At 41.5% G+C, this 18434-nt stretch overlaps 3 protein-coding genes across 16 annotated transcripts in view; 2 read left to right on the top strand and 1 right to left on the bottom strand.

The window, feature by feature from the left end:
- Positions 1-18434, top strand: part of LOC140455314 (zinc-binding protein A33-like) — a 147149-nt gene that overhangs the window by 36542 nt on the left and 92173 nt on the right. The gene's annotated exons all lie outside the window — the stretch shown is intronic.
- LOC140455301 (uncharacterized) overlaps positions 1-18434 on the bottom strand; it is a 96385-nt gene that overhangs the window by 21327 nt on the left and 56624 nt on the right. The gene's annotated exons all lie outside the window — the stretch shown is intronic.
- On the top strand, positions 775-17795 carry zcchc17 (zinc finger, CCHC domain containing 17). Of its 14 annotated transcripts, none has more exons than XM_072550060.1 (9): positions 778-874; positions 2266-2389; positions 3475-3527; positions 3630-3687; positions 4061-4167; positions 5008-5099; positions 8789-8889; positions 13237-13364; positions 16836-17795. In XM_072550060.1, exons 3-9 carry the CDS (start codon positions 3486-3488, stop codon positions 17031-17033), a joined length of 726 nt encoding a protein of 241 aa, XP_072406161.1. In that variant the 5' UTR covers positions 778-874; positions 2266-2389; positions 3475-3485; the 3' UTR covers positions 17034-17795. The 14 variants fall into 14 exon arrangements, with proteins under 14 accessions (XP_072406158.1, XP_072406154.1, XP_072406155.1 ...); XM_072550063.1 differs by having other exon boundaries at positions 3370-3527; positions 4061-4161; XM_072550059.1 differs by having other exon boundaries at positions 3370-3527.

Here is an 18434-nt window from a genome sequence, read left to right as displayed (position 1 = left end):
ATTCTTAAACTGTCATTATTCTCCAATTTGCACCCTTATCACAAAGTCTGCAACAAATGTCTCCAGAGTCTCCAAAGTTGTTGTCTTTCTCACCCTGTAGTCTTATCAGTCAAAGACTTATTCTTCTCGGTCTGTGCTAGCGGTCTTATCAATCTGTAGCAGATGTCTCTCGAGTCGTTTCCCTATCCTGCAGTCTTATCAGTCAAGGACTCATCCTTCCCTGCCTGTGTTAATGGTTTCATCAATCAAGGACCTGTTTGTTTTTACTCTGCTCACAAATTGTCAGCATTATGCACAATTTAAATTGTCCTACTCTTGAGTATACAAAATGTTTTAGAAAAGAAGCAAAGTTTTGTCTTTTATTATAGATCAGTCTGTGGTCTAGGCACATCTTAAAGTTTGAACCGAAATTACCTCTCACATGTGTGATTTTTAATTATGCCTCTGGGTGTTAGCGAGTCGCTCATTTATTAATTTGTGCACCTAGTTCTAGATTGACACACGGATGACGAAGTGCAATCATTTGACTGCTTTGCCGTCCAACAGTCAGAAGCCATTAAACAAACATCGTGGCCTCCATTGAATGACCTTCCTGTAATCGCCTCCCGCTGCAAGACTCGTCACCATGCCGCTACCTCCCAACAACGAGGCTCCCCATTGGTTCACCGGGACAGGAAGGGGCCGGCGCCAATTGGTCGGTCTCGACATCGATCGAGGCGGGATGGGCGGAGACGTATCACGCGCTCCGGAGCTGATTGGAGAACTGCGACGCCAATCAAACGGGGTGCAAGTCACGTCGCGTGAGGCCCCGCCCCATCGATTCAAGCTTGTGAAGGTTCCAGGTTGACCAGGCCCTTGGTTTGTGGATGATATTGTAACTTATTTTTGTTTCTGCCTTTATCTGTGTGTGTTGTCTGTGATGTTCTGATTAACTGGCCAGTCATTTAACCTGGCAATTTAGTTTGAGGTCACCTTGTAGTGACTGGTAGCTGGAAAGCATCATGTACAACTGCTGGGTTCCAGTTATACTGCAGAATGTGCATCAGGAGTCCCAAAGGAATCCCTGTGAAATTACAATACAGTAAAATAAAAGACTGCAGATGCTGGAGGCCTGAGATAAAATCAGCAGGTCTGGCAGAACCTAGGGAGACTTTGTGAAATTATGTTTCTGTGTCAGATTACAGTGCCACCTTGGCTTGCCTAGGTTAGGTTTGATTAACTTGTAGGTTTGTTTAAACCGGTTTCTTCCTTTCACTAGCCTTAGGATTTGGGTGTGAGAGCTATGTGATCTTGAACGTCTTTTGTTGCTCATTTGTTGCCCAGAGTTTGAATTGGTAACAGTGGAGAAACTGTCTGTGTTTGTGCTCAATACTGCACTGAATCTAACAGCACGTCCATTTTGGTGCAGAATAACACAAAAGTCCTGTAATTATTCAGTTAAAAATCACACAAAACCAGGTTAAAGTCCAACAGGTTTATTTGGAAGCACTAGCTTTCGGAGCACTCCTCCACTGATGAAGGGCTTTTGCCTGAAATGTCGATTTTCCTGCTCCTTGGATGCTGCTAACCTGCTGTGCTTTTCCAGCACCACACTCTCGATTATAACCTGGTGTTGTGTGATGTTTAACTTTGTACTATCTCAGTCCAGCACTGGCACCTCCAAATCATGACTGTAATTATTCAGTTCCCTACGGCATACAGTGCTGGAATCACTCCCCAGATTGCAATCAATGGAAAATTCTGTGCATTACTGAGAATTTGCACTCGAGCACTGGCTGCCTTTCTTCCTTCTTTGAAATGGAAACCCTTTGAAAGATTCATATTCTATGCAGTGCATTGTAAATGCATTTATAATGTTGTGTTAACTTCACAGCTCCTGCTAAGCACTTCCTTGACCATAAAAAACTTACTTGTATATTTTTTAAAAGTGTCATCAGGCATGTTGTGAACACACTCCTATAGAAGGTTGGATAAACTTCTGGCCCATAAGTAGGGACACTGCTTCTACACCTCAAAAGCACTTGAAAGCTTTCTTTTATGTTTGTGGAATATTAGATCTTTCCATATTAATACATTTTTTAAAAAAAGTATGTATTTCATGAAAGCATTGCCTCTGATTTAACATTCACCTGAATCTATTTACAATACTTCATTTTCTTTTATGAGTATTCAGAGAAACTGTGAATGACATGACATGTGCTTTTATTTTCTGGTTTATTGTGTGTGTGAAAATTTAATTCTGATCAGAGGTTTATCTGCTTTCAGATCTACTTACGAACATCAGTGCTGCTGCGTGCCGAAGCATCGGGTTCCAACATTGATTAGGAAAGGATAACTCACGCCATTGAGATATCTTGATCTTTGTGGAGAGCTTTCTTCAGAGTTAGTAGTGAGTGCCATTGCTGACCATGACATCAGAGCAAGTGTTAATAAAACTTGTTGCTTATTAGGATACCTGTAGTAATGTACCTGCAACCATAGATATGAGGAGAAAAGTGCTGAGATGGGTTGGCTCAGAGGCAACTCACAATGACAAACAATCAGCCTGAAAAGTGTTAGGTAAGCAGTTGCATGCTAGTTAACAACATTGATTCAGATTGTAGAGCACTTTCAGCCGTTGCAGTAGGCTCCGGTAACTCTTCAGGTAGTGATAGTCTGAATTTACTTTTCATATTTACCCTTTAATTTTGCACATTCTCCCTGTGTCTGCTGGGTTTCCTCCGGGTGCTCCGGTTGCCTCGCACAATCCAAAGATGTGCAGGTTAGGTAAATTGGCCTTGCTAAGTTGCCCATCGTGTTCAGAGTTGTGGACGTTAGGTGCATTAGTCAAGGGGTACATGTAGAGTAATAGGGTAGGGGAATGGTTCTGGGTGTGTTAATCTTCCGAGGGTTGGTATGGACTAGTTGGCCTGAATGGCTTGTTTCACGCTGTATAGATTCTATGATTCAAGGATAAGTGATGTGAATTTTGAAATGCAACATCTTTTGTTTCAGTCAAAAGGCTGGCTGGTACTTGCACAGTTTTTCATGAATGGAAGCGTTATAAAAGCTACATTGCGAGATATTGACATCTCTATTCTCTCCAGCACTTTTTTCTAATGAATCCAGCCAAGAGCAAATAAGCTGATATAATGTAACAAGTAATTTCTCCATAGGACTTTGCTGAACATAGTATTTCTGGCATTTCTGGTTTGGGATAATTAATTATTGCTGAAGGAATTGCAGGTGAATGAAATTTCATGATTTACAGCAATTCACTAAGACCCAATATCACTTGCGGGTGATCAGGAAATGCAACTTTGTCAGAATTGCACCAGATGCATGAGTGTATGTTTTCAAAACCTGTATATTTTTGTTTCTTTAATCCAGATCTTCCTGATAGAAGAAGACAATTTGAAATAAATGTTTATCTGGAATATGGTTGTCATCTCAAGCATCTTTCAAGGGTTCTACTCTTTTCTTAATGTACTGTAGGTTGTATAAAGATGGAGGACTTGCCTGAACTGTACATGATATTACAAGGCGAGGTATATCTTTCGATGTATACACACATTCTAATGTGCACTGTCCATAACCCTCTTTCAGTTCTGACTGGTGGCAAACAAATTCAACTCAAATTAATTTTTCAGGTTGCATCTGTAACAGAATATGGAGCATTTATTAAAATTCCGGGTTGCAAGCGACAAGGTAAAGTGTTGCTACAATTTGGTGCACAATATGTATATTTTAATGTTTTATACTTAGATGACATTTGTAAACTTCACAAATCCTTTCTAATCACTGAATAATGCTAAACATATGACATCATTGTGACTCTTGCAAAATTTGATATTCCCTGTTTTAGAAATTGCCTCATTCAATATTTGATGCCAGTTGTGAATTTTTCAAAGCTCACTCTTTTAAAGCAAGCTAGCAGTCTCAGTGGTATATGTAAGAAATCTCAACAGAGTAGAGAGCTCTGCCATAGCAGTGAAAGTTACTGAGCGATGTGCCCAGTACCCAAGATTGTGGGGCCACTGTGGCTAGGATCAATTGACGGAATGCTTGTATTATTTTTCAGGTCTGGTCCACAAGTCGCACATGTCAGCAAGCCGTGTGGATAATCCCTCTGAGATTGTTGATGTTGGAGAAAAGGTCTGGGTTAAAGTAATCGGGAAAGAGGTACAGGTGCTAACCCTGGAAGCTTTTGAAGCTGCATGCAATCTTGAGATCATTTTTCCAGTTTCTTTCCTCTGCTGGTCTGTGGAATAAATTGCTGAGTTTCCAAAGTGCAGCAGAATTTATTAGATGTTGATTATAAATGGATGAACAATTTTGTCGCGGTGCTTGTAAGACTCTTTCAGTTCAAGCACTTTTAATGAAATTGAAAATGCTGAGGTTACCAGGTCAGCTGCTATCTGAGAGAAGTTTGGCAATCATTCCTCACAACAAAGCAGGAAGAGAGGAAGGAGGATCAAAATGTAAGGAATGGTAGGACAGAAAGTAAGAGAAATTAAATGACAAAATGGTATTTCTGATCAGTAACTCGACCACCCTCACATTTTGTTTAATTAGTGGCAACTGTTTGTCAAGGTGTTGCACCCTTTTAAACCAATCTTTTTATATCCATCTGATTACCATCTCTTTTTACTTTGCGCCATCATCCCTTTTGTCATTTAAATTCACCTGCCTTCCAGCCCATCATAGAGCTTCCCTTTTGTTATTTATCCCAACGGAATTATGGGAATACACAGCAGGTCTGGCAGGTTTGTCAGGAAAGTAAACCAAGCTAATTTTTCAGCTTGGTGACCTCTCATTAGAACAGGGAACAGTTGCAAATGGAACAGGTTTGTAAGTATCCATGTGGACATGGAAAGGCTGGGGTGGGCAGTCATCCTTAAATCTATCCTTCTTTACATTATAGAGTCCCTGCTCTTTTTATATGTACACGGCGGCAGGTTTTCTTTTTGGGATGAAGCTCTTGTGTATGATATATGACGACAATTAAAACTAAGCTTTTGTTTTAAGGTAAAGGATGGCAAAGCCAAGCTTTCTCTTTCAATGAAGGCTGTTAATCAGGGATCTGGGAAGGACCTCGATCCAAATAACGTTATTCTTGAGTATGTGTTTTTGATCAAGGCTTTGGCTTGTTTTCTTGTAACATAGAGTCATAGAGATGTACAGTGTAGAAACAGACCATTCTGTCCAACTTGTTCATGCCGACCAGATATCCTAACCTAATCTTGTCCCTTTTTGCAGCACTTGGCCCATATCCCATTAAACCCTTCCTATTCATATACCCATCCAGATGCCTTTTAAATGTTGTCATTGTGCCAACCTCCACCACTTCCTCTGGCAGCTCATTCCATACACACACTACCCTCTGTGTGAAAAAGTTACCTCTTGGCTCCCTTTTATAGCTTTCCCCTCTCACTCTAAACCTATGCAGTCTCGTTCTGGACTCCCCCACCCCAGGGAAAAGATATTGTCCATTTATCCTATTCATGCCCCTCATGGTTTTATAAAACTCTATAAGGTCACCCCTCAGCCTCTCATGCTCCAGGGAAAACAGCCCCAACCTATTCAGCCTCTCCCTATAGCTCAAATCCTCCAACCCTGGCAACATGGTGGCGCAGTGGGTAGCACTGCTGCCTCACAGCACCAGAGACCCAGGTTCAATTCAAGCCTTGGGCGACTGTCTGTGTGGAGTTTGCACATTCTCCCCGTGTCTGCGTGGGTTTCCTCCAGGTACTCCGGTTTCCTCCCACAGTCCAAAAATGTGCAGGTTAGGTGAATTGGCCATGCTAAATTGCCCATAGTGTTTGGTGAAGGGGTAAATGTAGGGGAATGGGTCTGGGTGGGTTGTGCTTCGGCGGGTCGGTGTGGACTTGTTGGGCCGAAGGGCCTGTTTCCACACTATAAGTAATCTAATCTAATCTTAAAAAAACCTTGTAAATTTTTTCTGATTCCTTTCAAGTTTCACAACAATCCTTCTGATGGGAAGGAGACCAGAATTGCATGCAATATTCCAAAAGTAGCCTAACCAATGTAGTGTACAGCCAAAACATGACCTCCCAATTTTGTACTCAATACTCTGATGAAGAAAGGAAAGCAAACCAAAAGCCGCCTTCACTATCCTATCTACCTGTGACTCTAATTTCAAGGAACAATGAACCTGAACTGCAAAGTCTCTTTGTTCAGCAACACTCCCCAAGACTTTACCATTATGTGTGTAAGTCCTGCTCTGATTTGCTTTTCCAAAATGCAGCACCTCACATTTACCTAAATTAAACTCCATCTGCCACTCCTCAGCCCATTGGCCCATCTGATCAAGATCCCATTGTACGCTGAGGTAATCTTCACTGTCCACTACGTCTCCAATTTTGGTGTAATCTGCAAACTTACTACATATGCCTCCTATGTTCACATCCAAATGATTTATATAAATGACGAAAAGTAGTGGACCCAGCACCGATCTTTGTGGCACTCCACTGGTCACAGGCCTCCAGTCTGAAAAACAACTCTCCACCACCACCCTCTGTCTTTTACCTTCGAGCCAGTTTTGTATCCAAATAGGTGCTTCTCCCTGTATTTCATGAGACCTAATTTTGCTCACCAGTCTCCCATGAGGAACCGTGTTGAACACCTTACTGAAATCCAAATAAATCACATCAACTGCTCTGCCCTCATCAATCCTCTTTGTTACTTCCTCAAACACCTCAATCAAGTTATGAGACATGATTTCTCGGGCACAAAGCCATGCTGACTATCTCTAATCAGTCCTTGCCTTTCCAAATACATGTAAATCCTGTCCGTCATAATTCCCTCCAACAACTTCCCACCAGTGATGTCAGGGTCACCAGCCTATAGTTCCCTATTTTTCCTCGCCACCTTTCTTAAATAGTGGCACCATATTAACTAACCTTCAGTCTTCCAGCACCTCACCTGTGACTATCAATGATACAAATATTTGTTCAAGGGACCCAGCAATCACTTCTCTAGCTTCCCACAGAATTCTAGGGTACACTTGATCGGGTCCTGGGATTTGTCCATTTTTATGCATTTCAAGCCATCTAGCATCACCTCCTCTAATATGGATATTTTTCCAGATGTCATCATCTGTTTGCCCACATTCTGTATCATCCAAGTCCTCCTCCACAGTAAACACTGATGCAAAATACTCATTTAGTATCTTCCCCATCTCCTGTGGCTCCACACACAGACTGCCTTGCTGATCTTTGAGGGGCCCTATTTCTCCCTAGTTACCCTTTTGTCCTTAATATATTTATAAAAACCCTTTGGATTCTCCTCCACCTGATTTGCTGAAGTTGTCTCATGTCTCCTTTATGTCCTCCTGATTTCCCTCTTAAGTATACTCCTACTCCCTTTACAGTCTTACAAGGATTCACTCGATCTTTCCTGTTTTATACCTGATATATACTTCCTTCTTTTCCTTAACCAAAACCTCAATTTCTTTCGTCATCCAGCATTCCCTACACCTACCACCTAGAACTACAACTTTTAGATCTGGTCTATTCTTTTTCCATCAGTATTTTAAGACTAATAAAATTATGGTTGCCGACTCCAAAGTGCTTCCCCACTGACACCTCAGTCATCTGCCCTGCCTTATTTCCCAACAGAAGTTCAAGCTTTGCACCTTCTCTAGTCGGTACATCCACATACTAAACCAGAAAACTTTCTTGTCCGTACTTTAACAAATTGCTCTCTAGTACGCGCTTTCTTGTGCACACTTAACAAATTTAAACCCTTAACACTATGGCAGCCCCAGTCTATATTGGGAAGTTAAAACCTCCTACCATAACCACCCTATTTTTCATACAGATAACTGAAGTCTCCTTACAAATGAGTTTCTCAATTTCCCACTGGCTTTTAGAAGGTCAAAAATACAATCCCAATAAGGTGATCATCCCTTTCTTATTTCTCAGTTCCACCCCAATGACTTTCCTGGAATTATTCCCAGAATATCCTCCCCAAGTACAGCAGTAATGCTATCCCTTATCAAAAATGCCACTCCTACCCCTCTCTTGTCCCCCCCTTTCTATCCTTCCTATAGCATTTGTATCCTGGAACATTAAGTTGCCGGTCCTCTCCATCCCTGAGCCCCGTCTCTGTAATTGCTATGATATCCCAGTCCCTGAATTCATGTGCCTTCCTTATTAATCCTCTTGCATTGAAGTAAATGCAATTTAATTTATCAGTCCTACCTTGTTGTCTGCCTTGTTCCTGCCTGCCCTGACTGTTTGACTTGCCGCCTTTCCCAACTGTGCCAGTCATAGATTGACCTTTTTCCTCACTATTTCCCAGCTCCCACCCCCACCTCCTCACCTTACTAGTTTAAATCCTCTTGAACAGATCTAGCAAATCTCCCTGCCAGTATATTAGTCCCCTTTCAGTTCGGGTGCAATCCATTCCTTCTTGTACAGGTCGCTTCTGTCCAGAAAAGATTCCAATGATCCACAAAGTAGTGTGATAGTTGTGAAAAACTGAATCAGTGCACAGTGATCTGTTGCTCAGCTTCCCAAAACTTGGAATTTTTTGACCATTTTGCAAAACCTGAGATCCTTCTCAGCATGTGTTTTCTGTTTTAACTTTGTGTGTTCCAAATGAATAATTTGCTGAACAGAAAGAGATGAATAAAGTTTCAGATTTATGATGGTGTATGACACGCAAAATTGGGGCTTCGCTCTTACAACTGGAGGATGCGTAGAAGAGAAAATGGAGGATAAATGGGCATGATATTGTTGTCCACAGGGGATTAATTCTACCTTTTATGGGATTTTGTTTGTAGCCAGGATGAAAGAAGGAAGCGCAAGTTCAAAGACTTTACAGGGCAGAAAATAAAACTTGAAGCCGTTCTAAACACCGTTTGCAAAAAATGTGGATGTAAAGGTATGCAACATTTCCTAATTGGTTTTAGTTGATGTTAGGAGTTTCTAAAATAATAGCTTAAATACATCCTTTTAGGGACCTTGGTAAGTGCTGTTAATTCTAGTTCTGAGGAGGGTCACTGGACCCGAAATTTTGACTCTGATTTCTCTTAACGGGTATTGCCAGACCTGCTGAGCTTTTCCAGCAGTTTCTGTTTTGAGTTTGTAATTTTAACTGCGTCAGTTGGGGAGTCAGTAACTTTCTTGTCGATCTCAAGCTCTAGGACGCTAAGTGGTTTTGCCTCCTTTTTAAGATTGATACTTATTTAAGGATGTAAAAAGTTAAAAATCACGCATCACCAGGTTATAGTCCAGCAGGTATATTTGGAAGCACTAGCTTTCGGACCACTGCTCCTTCATCAGGTGTTTATGCAGTATAAGATTGTAAGACATAGAAAGTAGAACAAACATTTACAGTGTGATGCAACTACAATGATACATTTAAAAAGACCTGGATTATTTGTTAAGTCTCTCATCTTTTAGAGTGATCATGTTGGTTTCAGTTCATTCAAATGTAAATCCCAGAACTTTTTTATATTCTCAAGTGAGCTTTAACAAAAGGAGGTGCCATGTCAGCTTGGCCTTCAGGACAACACCATACAACCCTGTTTCGGCAGACACTGCAAGATGTATCAGAGTGTTGACATGGATATCACCATTCCACGTGGGGACACCTCCCACCATGTACGTGGCAGGTACTCATGTGACTCGGCCAATGTTGTCTGTTTCATACACTGCAGGCAAGGATTCCCTGAGGCATTATATATTGGCGAGACCGAGCAGAGGCTACGGCAACAGATGAATGGACACCACACAACTGTTTCCAGACAGGAGTGTTCCCTCTGAGTCAGGGAAAACTTCAGCGGTCCGGGACACTCGGCCTCAGACCTTCAAGTGACCATCCTCCAAGGCAGACTTCGGGACAGGCAACAACGCAAAGTGATTGAGCAGAGGCTGACAGCCAAGTTCGGTACCTATGGAGCTAACCTCAACCGGGACTTTGGGTTCATGTCACGCTACAGGTGACACCCCCCCCCCCCCCCGCCCCACGCACACACACCCACACACCCTTGCGCACACATGCACAGCCCTCAACATTCACACCCACATACATACCTCTCACAGATGTATACCCCTTTACACTCACGCTCACATACACATGCATGCACATGCACTCTCACAGACACTTACAGCCCACCATGCGCACACACGCATAAAAGTTTGTGGGGTGAATTTGTACTTGCAGAATTACGTTTTATTTTGTTCAAAAACTGCATGAATCCATTTAAGATTCTGTAAATCGCTTTTTTAGATATTGAATACAGGGGTGGCACAGTGGCTCATTGGTTAGCACTGCTTCCTCAGTGCCAGGGGCCCAGATTCAATTCCCACCTCGGGTGGAGTTTGCACATTCTCCCTGTGTCTGCGTGGGTTTCCTCCGGGTGCTCTGGTTTGCTCCCACAATCCAAAGATGTGCAGGTTAGGTGAATTGTCCATGCTAAATTGCCCATAGTCAGGGGTAAATGTCGGGGAATGGATCTGGGTGGGATACTCTGAATCGGCGTGGACTTGTTGGGCCAAAGGGCCTGTTTCCATACTGTAAGGAATCTAATGTGATCTCAGAATCAGTCTGAACATTGGGACACAGACAGACAGACTTTAACCGTACACATTTAATGTGTTATCTGAGCTGACGTAGCACTATTGTTAGAGTTCACTTGAGAATGTAATTTTAAAACATGTTCTGGGATTTATGTATGAAAGAACTGAAACCAACATAGTCATTCTAAAAAAAATGAGATACTTAACAAACAATCCAAGTCTTTTTCAGGTAGCATTTGAGTTGCATCGCACTGTAAACTTTTGCTATAAATTCTGTCTCTTACGATCTTATACTCCACAATCACCTAATGAAGGAGTAGTGCTTTGAAATAAATCTGTTGGACTATCATCTGGTATTGTGTGATTTTTAATTTTGTATTCCCCAGTTCAACACCAGCACCTCCAAATCACGTCAAATAATGAAACCGCGTTGCAGCTGTAGCACCATAGAGTTGCATAGCACAGAAACAAATCTTTCGGTCCACCTCATTCGTGCTGATCAGATATTCTAAATTAATCTAGTCCCATTTGCCAGCACTTGGCCCATATCCCTGTAAACCCTTCCTACTCATCTAACCATCCAGATGTCTTTTAAATGTTGTAATTATACCAGCCTCCACTGCTTCCTCTGGCAACACCGAAACAACACTTCTGTATGAAAAAGTTGCCCATTAAGTCCCCTTTAAATCTTTCTTCTCTCACCTTAAACCTATGCCCAGTAGTTCTGGATTTCCTTACTTTGGGGAAAAAGATCTCGGCTATTTTCAATGTCAATGCTGTTCATGATTTGTAGCTGAAACCCTCCAACTCTGGCAACATCCTTGTAAATCTTTTATGCCATCTTTCAGAGGAGACCAGAATTTAATGGAGTATGTCAAAGTTGGCCTAACCAATACAGAGGAACCTCGATTATCCGAATGAGGTGGGTGGGCACTATTTCATTCGGATAATTGATTATTCGGTTAATTGTTTTCCTCTGTGGCTCAGAATTTTCTATGAAGTCTGCTCCCCATTCAGGACACTAGTCAGCAGCACACCGTGCACGAGCCCCTGGTACCCCGCCTGCCTCCAACCCTGTCTGCGCCCCCAACACGCATGCCCATCCCCGCAAACTCTTCCCCCCACAAACCCTGTCTGCTCCCCCCCCCCCCCCCCCCCCCCCCAGTCTGCCCCCACCCCCAATTATTCCGATAATTGATATTTGGATAATTGAAGTTCCACTGTATCCTGTACTGCCATAACATGACATCCCAATTCTTATATTCAGTGTACTGACCAATAAAGGCAAGCATACCAAATATCATCTTCAGTAGTTTGTCTACCTGCGATTCCACTGAGAACCGCAAGGTCTCTTTTCTCAGCAACTCCCCAGGCCCATACTATTAAGTGTAAAAGTCCTTGAGGGATTCGCTTGATCCCAGTTGTCCATGCCTACCATATACCGCCTTCTTTTTCTTTCCCAGAGCCTCAATTTCTCTAGTCATCCAGCATTCCCTATACCTACCAGCCTTGCTTTTCACATTAACTGGGCTATAGTGCCTCTGGAATCTCGCTACCTCATTTTTGGAGACCTCCCACTTTCCGACCATTGCTTTCCCTGCGAATAGCCTCTCCTGATAAATTTTTGAAATCAATTGGTTTCCTCAAGATCATGTTCCACCACCAACTCTTTTGAGTTCACTTACACAATTTTCTCCTGACTGGATTGTAGAAGTTCGCCTGTGCTGAGGACAATGACTTTACTGTCAAAATATTCACTCAGCTTAGTGAGTTGTCCACCCTGGAACTCACATCGATGAGTGATATGCAAAATACTGGCTGAAACATCATCTTCAATAACGTACATATTTACTCGCCTAATATTGTCAAAATTAGCCTTACTCCAATTTAGAACTTTAACTTTTGGGACTTTTTAACTCAGCTTTATCCTTTTATATAGGTGCAGAGCAATTTGTCTTTGTGCTAATGGTTTTGTTTTCTTTGTCCTTTCATGGAATGTGCAATTCCAGGATTTGTTTCCCATTCCTCATGAGTCCTGCCTCTGAGCTGAGTGTCTTGCTAGGCTATTTCGGAGAGAGATTGGCAGTCAGCTACATGCTGTGGAGCCAGTGTCACACGTAAGCCTGTCATATTGATGGCAGATTCCTTCCCAAAAGACAGCACTGCGTGAGATGGGTTTTTACAACAATCCCTGATAATTGTCATGGTCCTGTCTATTGAATTTAAATTCCTGCAGTGTGCTTAGATTTGAACGCAAGGTCATTATCCTGACCTCAGGATTACTGCTCCAGAAGAAATAAGACCTAAAAATCCTCATTTGATGGCAGCACGCATCATAAGAATGGGGTTGTAAACTGGTCAGACCACAAAGTCCTGCTGCCTGGCACATGCTGTTGTGCAGTGAAAAGCTCACTGTTACCAAGCTAAGAAGTGGAAATTTAGTTAGATTATTCTAGCTGACGAGTGATGCATTTCCCATCCAACCTGCCTCACCACAGCACACTCCAAAGGAATACATGCTTAAGGGCAGGTTTGGACCCAGTGTTGATGGTCTCTGTGATAAATTAGCCTGATGCAATTGAGTTTGAATTAACTTTCACTCATTTAAGTCACATTTTTTTCCTTTGTTGAACAAAATCTTTTGTGCTTAACGAAAATGCCTGACAATTTCAGAAGGACCTTAAGCTAACTTTGTTTTCTTTGCTAGGACATTTTGCGAAAGACTGCTTCATGCAGCCTGGTGGCGTTAAGTACAGTCTCGTTCCTGATGATGAGGTGGAACCAGCTGACAGCTCCAGCCAATCTGAATTTCAGCCTCCAAAGAAGAAAAAGAAGGTACTCATTTATTTAGCGAATGCATATTCCGTCTATAATTCCAACTATCTGAGAGAGCTGTGCTCACTAGCATGCAAAACCTCAGATAGTTTAATTAATGGACATGATTCAGTGACATGCAGTCTCATCAGGTTTATGTTTGATTGCCAGGATATTTCTTGCTGGTGTCATAAAGCTGGAGAAGATTTGATGTGTTTTGTCTCTGCTCTGTTCAGATGCAGTTTAGAAGCATGGCCTGGCCAAGTAAGGCCTTGTTCATGGTCCATTGGGTCAGAAATGATGTTGAGCTTATTCTTTTTGTTATTCTTGTTTGGGATGTGTACATCCTTAGAAGAATCAGGATTTATTGCCCAATACTAGTTGCTTCATGGGAAAGTGGTGACGAACTGCTTTGAAGCGCTGCAATCCCTGTGGTGGAAGTATGCACATTGCAGTTAGGGAGGGAGTTCAAGGATTTGACCCAAGTAATAGTGCAGGGATGGTGATGTCATCCCAAATCAGGATGGTGTGTGGCTTAGAGAGGAACTTGCAAATTGTGGTGTTCCCATGCTTCTGCCCTTCTGTTTGTAAGTGATAGAATTCCCAGGTTTGGTCTTCCAGGCTTGGTCAACATCTTCTGACCACTATTCTTGCCATTGAAGTGAAAAGTGAATGTAATCAAGGATCGTTTGTTGTCCAGGTTAATGATTGCTACAAATCAGAAAGAATTAATAATGTAATGTAATAAATTGATTCCTTAATTGTAGGCTATGGAGAGGCATGGGTGGTGCACTCTTTAGACTGTGCTCTTTACGATGTTGACCATTTAAGGTATAGAAAAATAAAGATTCATGAGGTGCTGTAACATTGGGAAAATTATGTTTGAGCTGTACTTTATTGAAAATGTTGTTTCAGCCAGTATCTTGCATCAAGTTTCACATCACTCATCGATGTGAGTTACAAGATGGACAACTCACTGATTTGAATGAACATTTTGACAGTAAAGTCATTGGCCTCAGCACAGGCGAAATTCCACCATCCAGTCAGGAGAAAATTATGTATGTGAACTAAAAGGGGTTGGTGGTAGAACTGATTCTTGAGGAAACCTATTGATTTGATATTCCTGCAGACTGGCAAGGTGAGTCACATACATTCTGCAACATTGGAATGAATGCAGTACTTCAATTAAGGAGTAGACTCACATTGAAAAATTCAAACTACAGTCCTCTTGAAGAATTAAAATGCAAAAATGTAGTTCTGCAGTGTTTATCAGTAGTTGTTTAAGAATTTGTTTCCAGGAAATGACAGTCAGTGACCATTGTCAGGTTTTTTTTGAGTGCAGAAGTATGATTATCCAGTTCAGTCCCTTCTTGATGTGATCCACGTTCCAGTGCAATGAATTGGACAGCAATTAGTAAGACCTAGAAGGATCATCTTCCTTCCTAGCTATCCATTCCAACCTTCCCACTGACCAATCACAATCACCTGCATCCACCTATAGCCATCCAGCCTACCTTTCCCCTAGTTCCATCCTCTTCCTCTGTTTATTTCTCAGCCCCTCTCTCCCCTCCCCAGTCCTGATGAAGGGTCCCAATCTGAAATGTCAACTCCTGCTCCTCTGATGCTGCGTGACCTGCTGTGCTTTTTCCAACTCCATACTTTATTGAGTCTGACTTTCCAACATCTGTAGACCTCACTATCTCCGTAGGGATCTATAAAACTGAATTCAACAGTCATAGGATTATAGGAAACCAGTTTAAGTTTATAATAAAATAAATGGAGAGTGTGATGAAAGATGTGTATTTTACATATGTGTGTGTGTGTGTGTGTGTGTGCACAATTTAGAATTCAAAGTAGAAACAGATGAATTTTATTTATTTCTGTGAAGTGCTTTTTTACACAAGAAATAGTCAGGAAATCATAGAGTCATAGAGCTGTTGAGCATGGTCCAACTCATCCCTGCTGACCAGATATCCTAACTTAATCTAGTCCCATTTGGCAGCATTTGGGACATATTCCTGTAAGCCCTTCCTATTCATATACCAATCCAGATGCCTTTTAAATGTTGTTATTGGACCAGCCTCCACCACTTCCTCTGGCAGCTTGTTCCATACATGCACTACCCTCTGTGTGAAAAAATTGCCCCTTAGGTCCATTTTAAATCTTTCCCCTCTCAGCTTAAACTAATGCCTTCTAGTTTTGGACACTCTTACCCTGGGGAAAAGACCTTGCCTATTTACCCTATCCACACCCCTCATGATTTTAAAATCACCCCGCAGCCTCCGATGCTCCGGGGAAGACAATCCCAGCCTATTCAGCATCTCTCCATTGCCCAATCCTCCAAACATGGCCACTTCTTTGTAAATCTTTTCTGAACCCTTTTTAGTTTCACAACATTCTTCCTATAGTAGTGAGACCAGAATTGCATGCAGTTTTCCAAAAATGGCCTAACCAATGTCCTGTACGGCTGCAACATGAACTCCCACCTCCTATACTCAATGCACTGACCAACAAAGGCAAGCATACCAAACGCTTTCTTCACTATCCTCTCAACCTGGGACTCTACTTTCAAGGAACTGTGCGCCTGCACTCCACAAGTCTCTTTGTTCAGCAACACTCCCCAGGGTCTTACCATTATGTGCATAAGTCGTGCCCTGATTTGCCTTTCCAAAATGCAGCACCTCACATTTGTCTAAATTAATCTCCATCTGTCACTCCTGATCCATTGGCCCATCTGATCAAGGCCCCATTATTCTCTGATGTAACCTTTCTCGTTGTCCACCACACCTCAATTTTAGTGTCACCTGTGAACCTACTAACCATACCTCCTATGTTCACATCCAAATCATTCTGGGATATTGACTTAGTCCAGAATTTGTCAATTGCAGTGACTGCTAATTCCTATTGTGTTGATAGAAAAATATTCTCACTAATATAAAAGCAAAGAACTACAGATGCTGGAAGTCTGAAACAAAACATGCAAGAGAAACACAGCAGATCTGGCAGTATATAGAGAGAGAGAGTTCGAAACAGAGTTAATGTTTTGAGTCCAGTGACCTAAACATTACCTCTTTTTCACTCTATGAATGCTGCCAGAACTGCTGAGTTTCTCCAGTGCGTTTTGAGGAGGTATTTATATTATTGAGTTTATGGCAAGTCATTAAACAAGTCAGGCCAATAGCTTTATTTTCAGTTCAGAAGAATCTACGAGAAGTAAGTCGTCTTGTTTAAGCACTAGAGTCGAGTGCAGAAACAAGTTTAGTTTAATTCCAGGAAAGCAATATTATTTCTAGGGCAGTTCAGTGACCAGTTACTGCAGCAAAATGGTTTAGTTTGTCAAACCTCGAACCAGGAGAGCTATGACCTGCTGATGTATTTCAAAGGACAAAATAACCGTAGCCCAGTTTTAGCAACATACAGTCTCTGTTTTCTGAAAGGCAACAGTAACTATTTTCGAAATATTGGTGCAACTAAAGGTTTGATCTTCTACAGGATAAAGTAAAGAAGCAGAAGAAAAGTAAAGGCAAGCTGTCTTCCTCTGATTCTAATTCTTCTGAGTCATCGGACTCGAGCAGTGAGGAGGACCGCTCAGCCCCCAAGGCACATAAACATTCGGAAAAAACTCAACGATCACACAAGAAGAAAAAGCATAAAAAGCACAAGCATAAGAAATCCAGAAAGAGAGATTAAATCTTGGTATTTGGTAAAGAAAACTGGAAATCCTGCATGTTGTTCTCAAGCTGTGGATGGAAACCCCCACCAGAGAAAGTTGAAATGATGTGCTCTTCTTGTTTCTTAGTAATTTACTCTTGTAGATTGTATTTTCTCCCAAGTCTGAACCAAATTTTGAAATACACTAGATGTGTTATTTTGTTGTGGCGGAAGGCTTTTACAAAATGAAAGTATTCTTTTTTTTAAAAAAAATCCAGTTTATGTGTTTTGCACAATGGTTCAGACTGGTGTGTGGCTGCTCTACATTGAATCCCTTGAGCCTGTAATTGCATTGGGTGAAAATAACATAGAAATAACTTAACCCGACTCATTCAAAATTCCTTTACCCATATTTTAATGGAAACTGCTTATTTTAAATGAAATAATATCTTCATTAAAATACTGGACAAAAGAAAAAGCAGGTTGTAACCAATGTGTTAAACGTTCAAACACTTGCATCATAATTGTAAGACAATTGCATTGTACTTGAAAAGAATGAGTTTTCAGGGAGGTGAGAAGGAAGGTTCGTGTGGGAATAAATTAGCTCTTCCAAAGAACTAGCACAGGGAAAATTGGGCTGCTTTTGTGCTGAACTATTCCTTGACCCTGAGTTAGAGATGGAATTGAATGAACAGAATATATTCACCTTGCTCATGATAACATGGTAATTTTGTTTTTTAAACTCCACTCTGATTGTATTTAATTCAAAAATTAATACATTTACATCCTTTGCTCATCCTGGCCTTTTCCCAATGTTACGTTTTGTGAAAGTTTCTCACTTTGCTTAGTTTCTTATTTAATCCATAATATGGATTAAACTGATAATTTTCTACAATACAAGGCAAATATATAAATATTACACTGAATTCAAGATTCGTAACAATTGAAATGGTAGCATATAAAATGGTCAATTCATGGCCCAGACTGTCAACAGCCGCGGATACAGTTTTGAAAAAAAATTAGTGTGAGAAATAGTTCAGTGATGCAATTGATGGTAGATTCCTTTTTTGGGAGAAAAGGGTTGTTCTGTGCTAGGTTAAAAACAATGATTGCAGATGCTGGAAACCAGATTCTAGATTAGAATGGTGCTGGGAAAGCACAGCAGTTCAGGCAGCATCCGAGGAGCAGGAAAATTGACATTTCGGGCAAAAGCCCTTCATCAGGAATGTCCTATGCTGGCAGGCTGAGCAAATTGGGCCAATAATATTTGGAGTTTAAAGGAACGAGGGAGTATCTAACTGAAATAGGGAAGATTCTGAAGGATGTGGGCGTGTGACAGGATAGATGTGAATGGTTGTTTCCTCTCGTCAAGGAAGTCTAAAACGCAGATGACAGAAGTGGCTGATTATTTAAGGCTTAAATGAGTACCCCACTCAGTTA

Source organism: Chiloscyllium punctatum, chromosome 30 (assembly GCF_047496795.1).
Source record: "Chiloscyllium punctatum isolate Juve2018m chromosome 30, sChiPun1.3, whole genome shotgun sequence".
NCBI lineage: Eukaryota > Metazoa > Chordata > Chondrichthyes > Orectolobiformes > Hemiscylliidae > Chiloscyllium > Chiloscyllium punctatum.
This window is presented reverse-complemented; position numbering and strand designations above follow the sequence as displayed.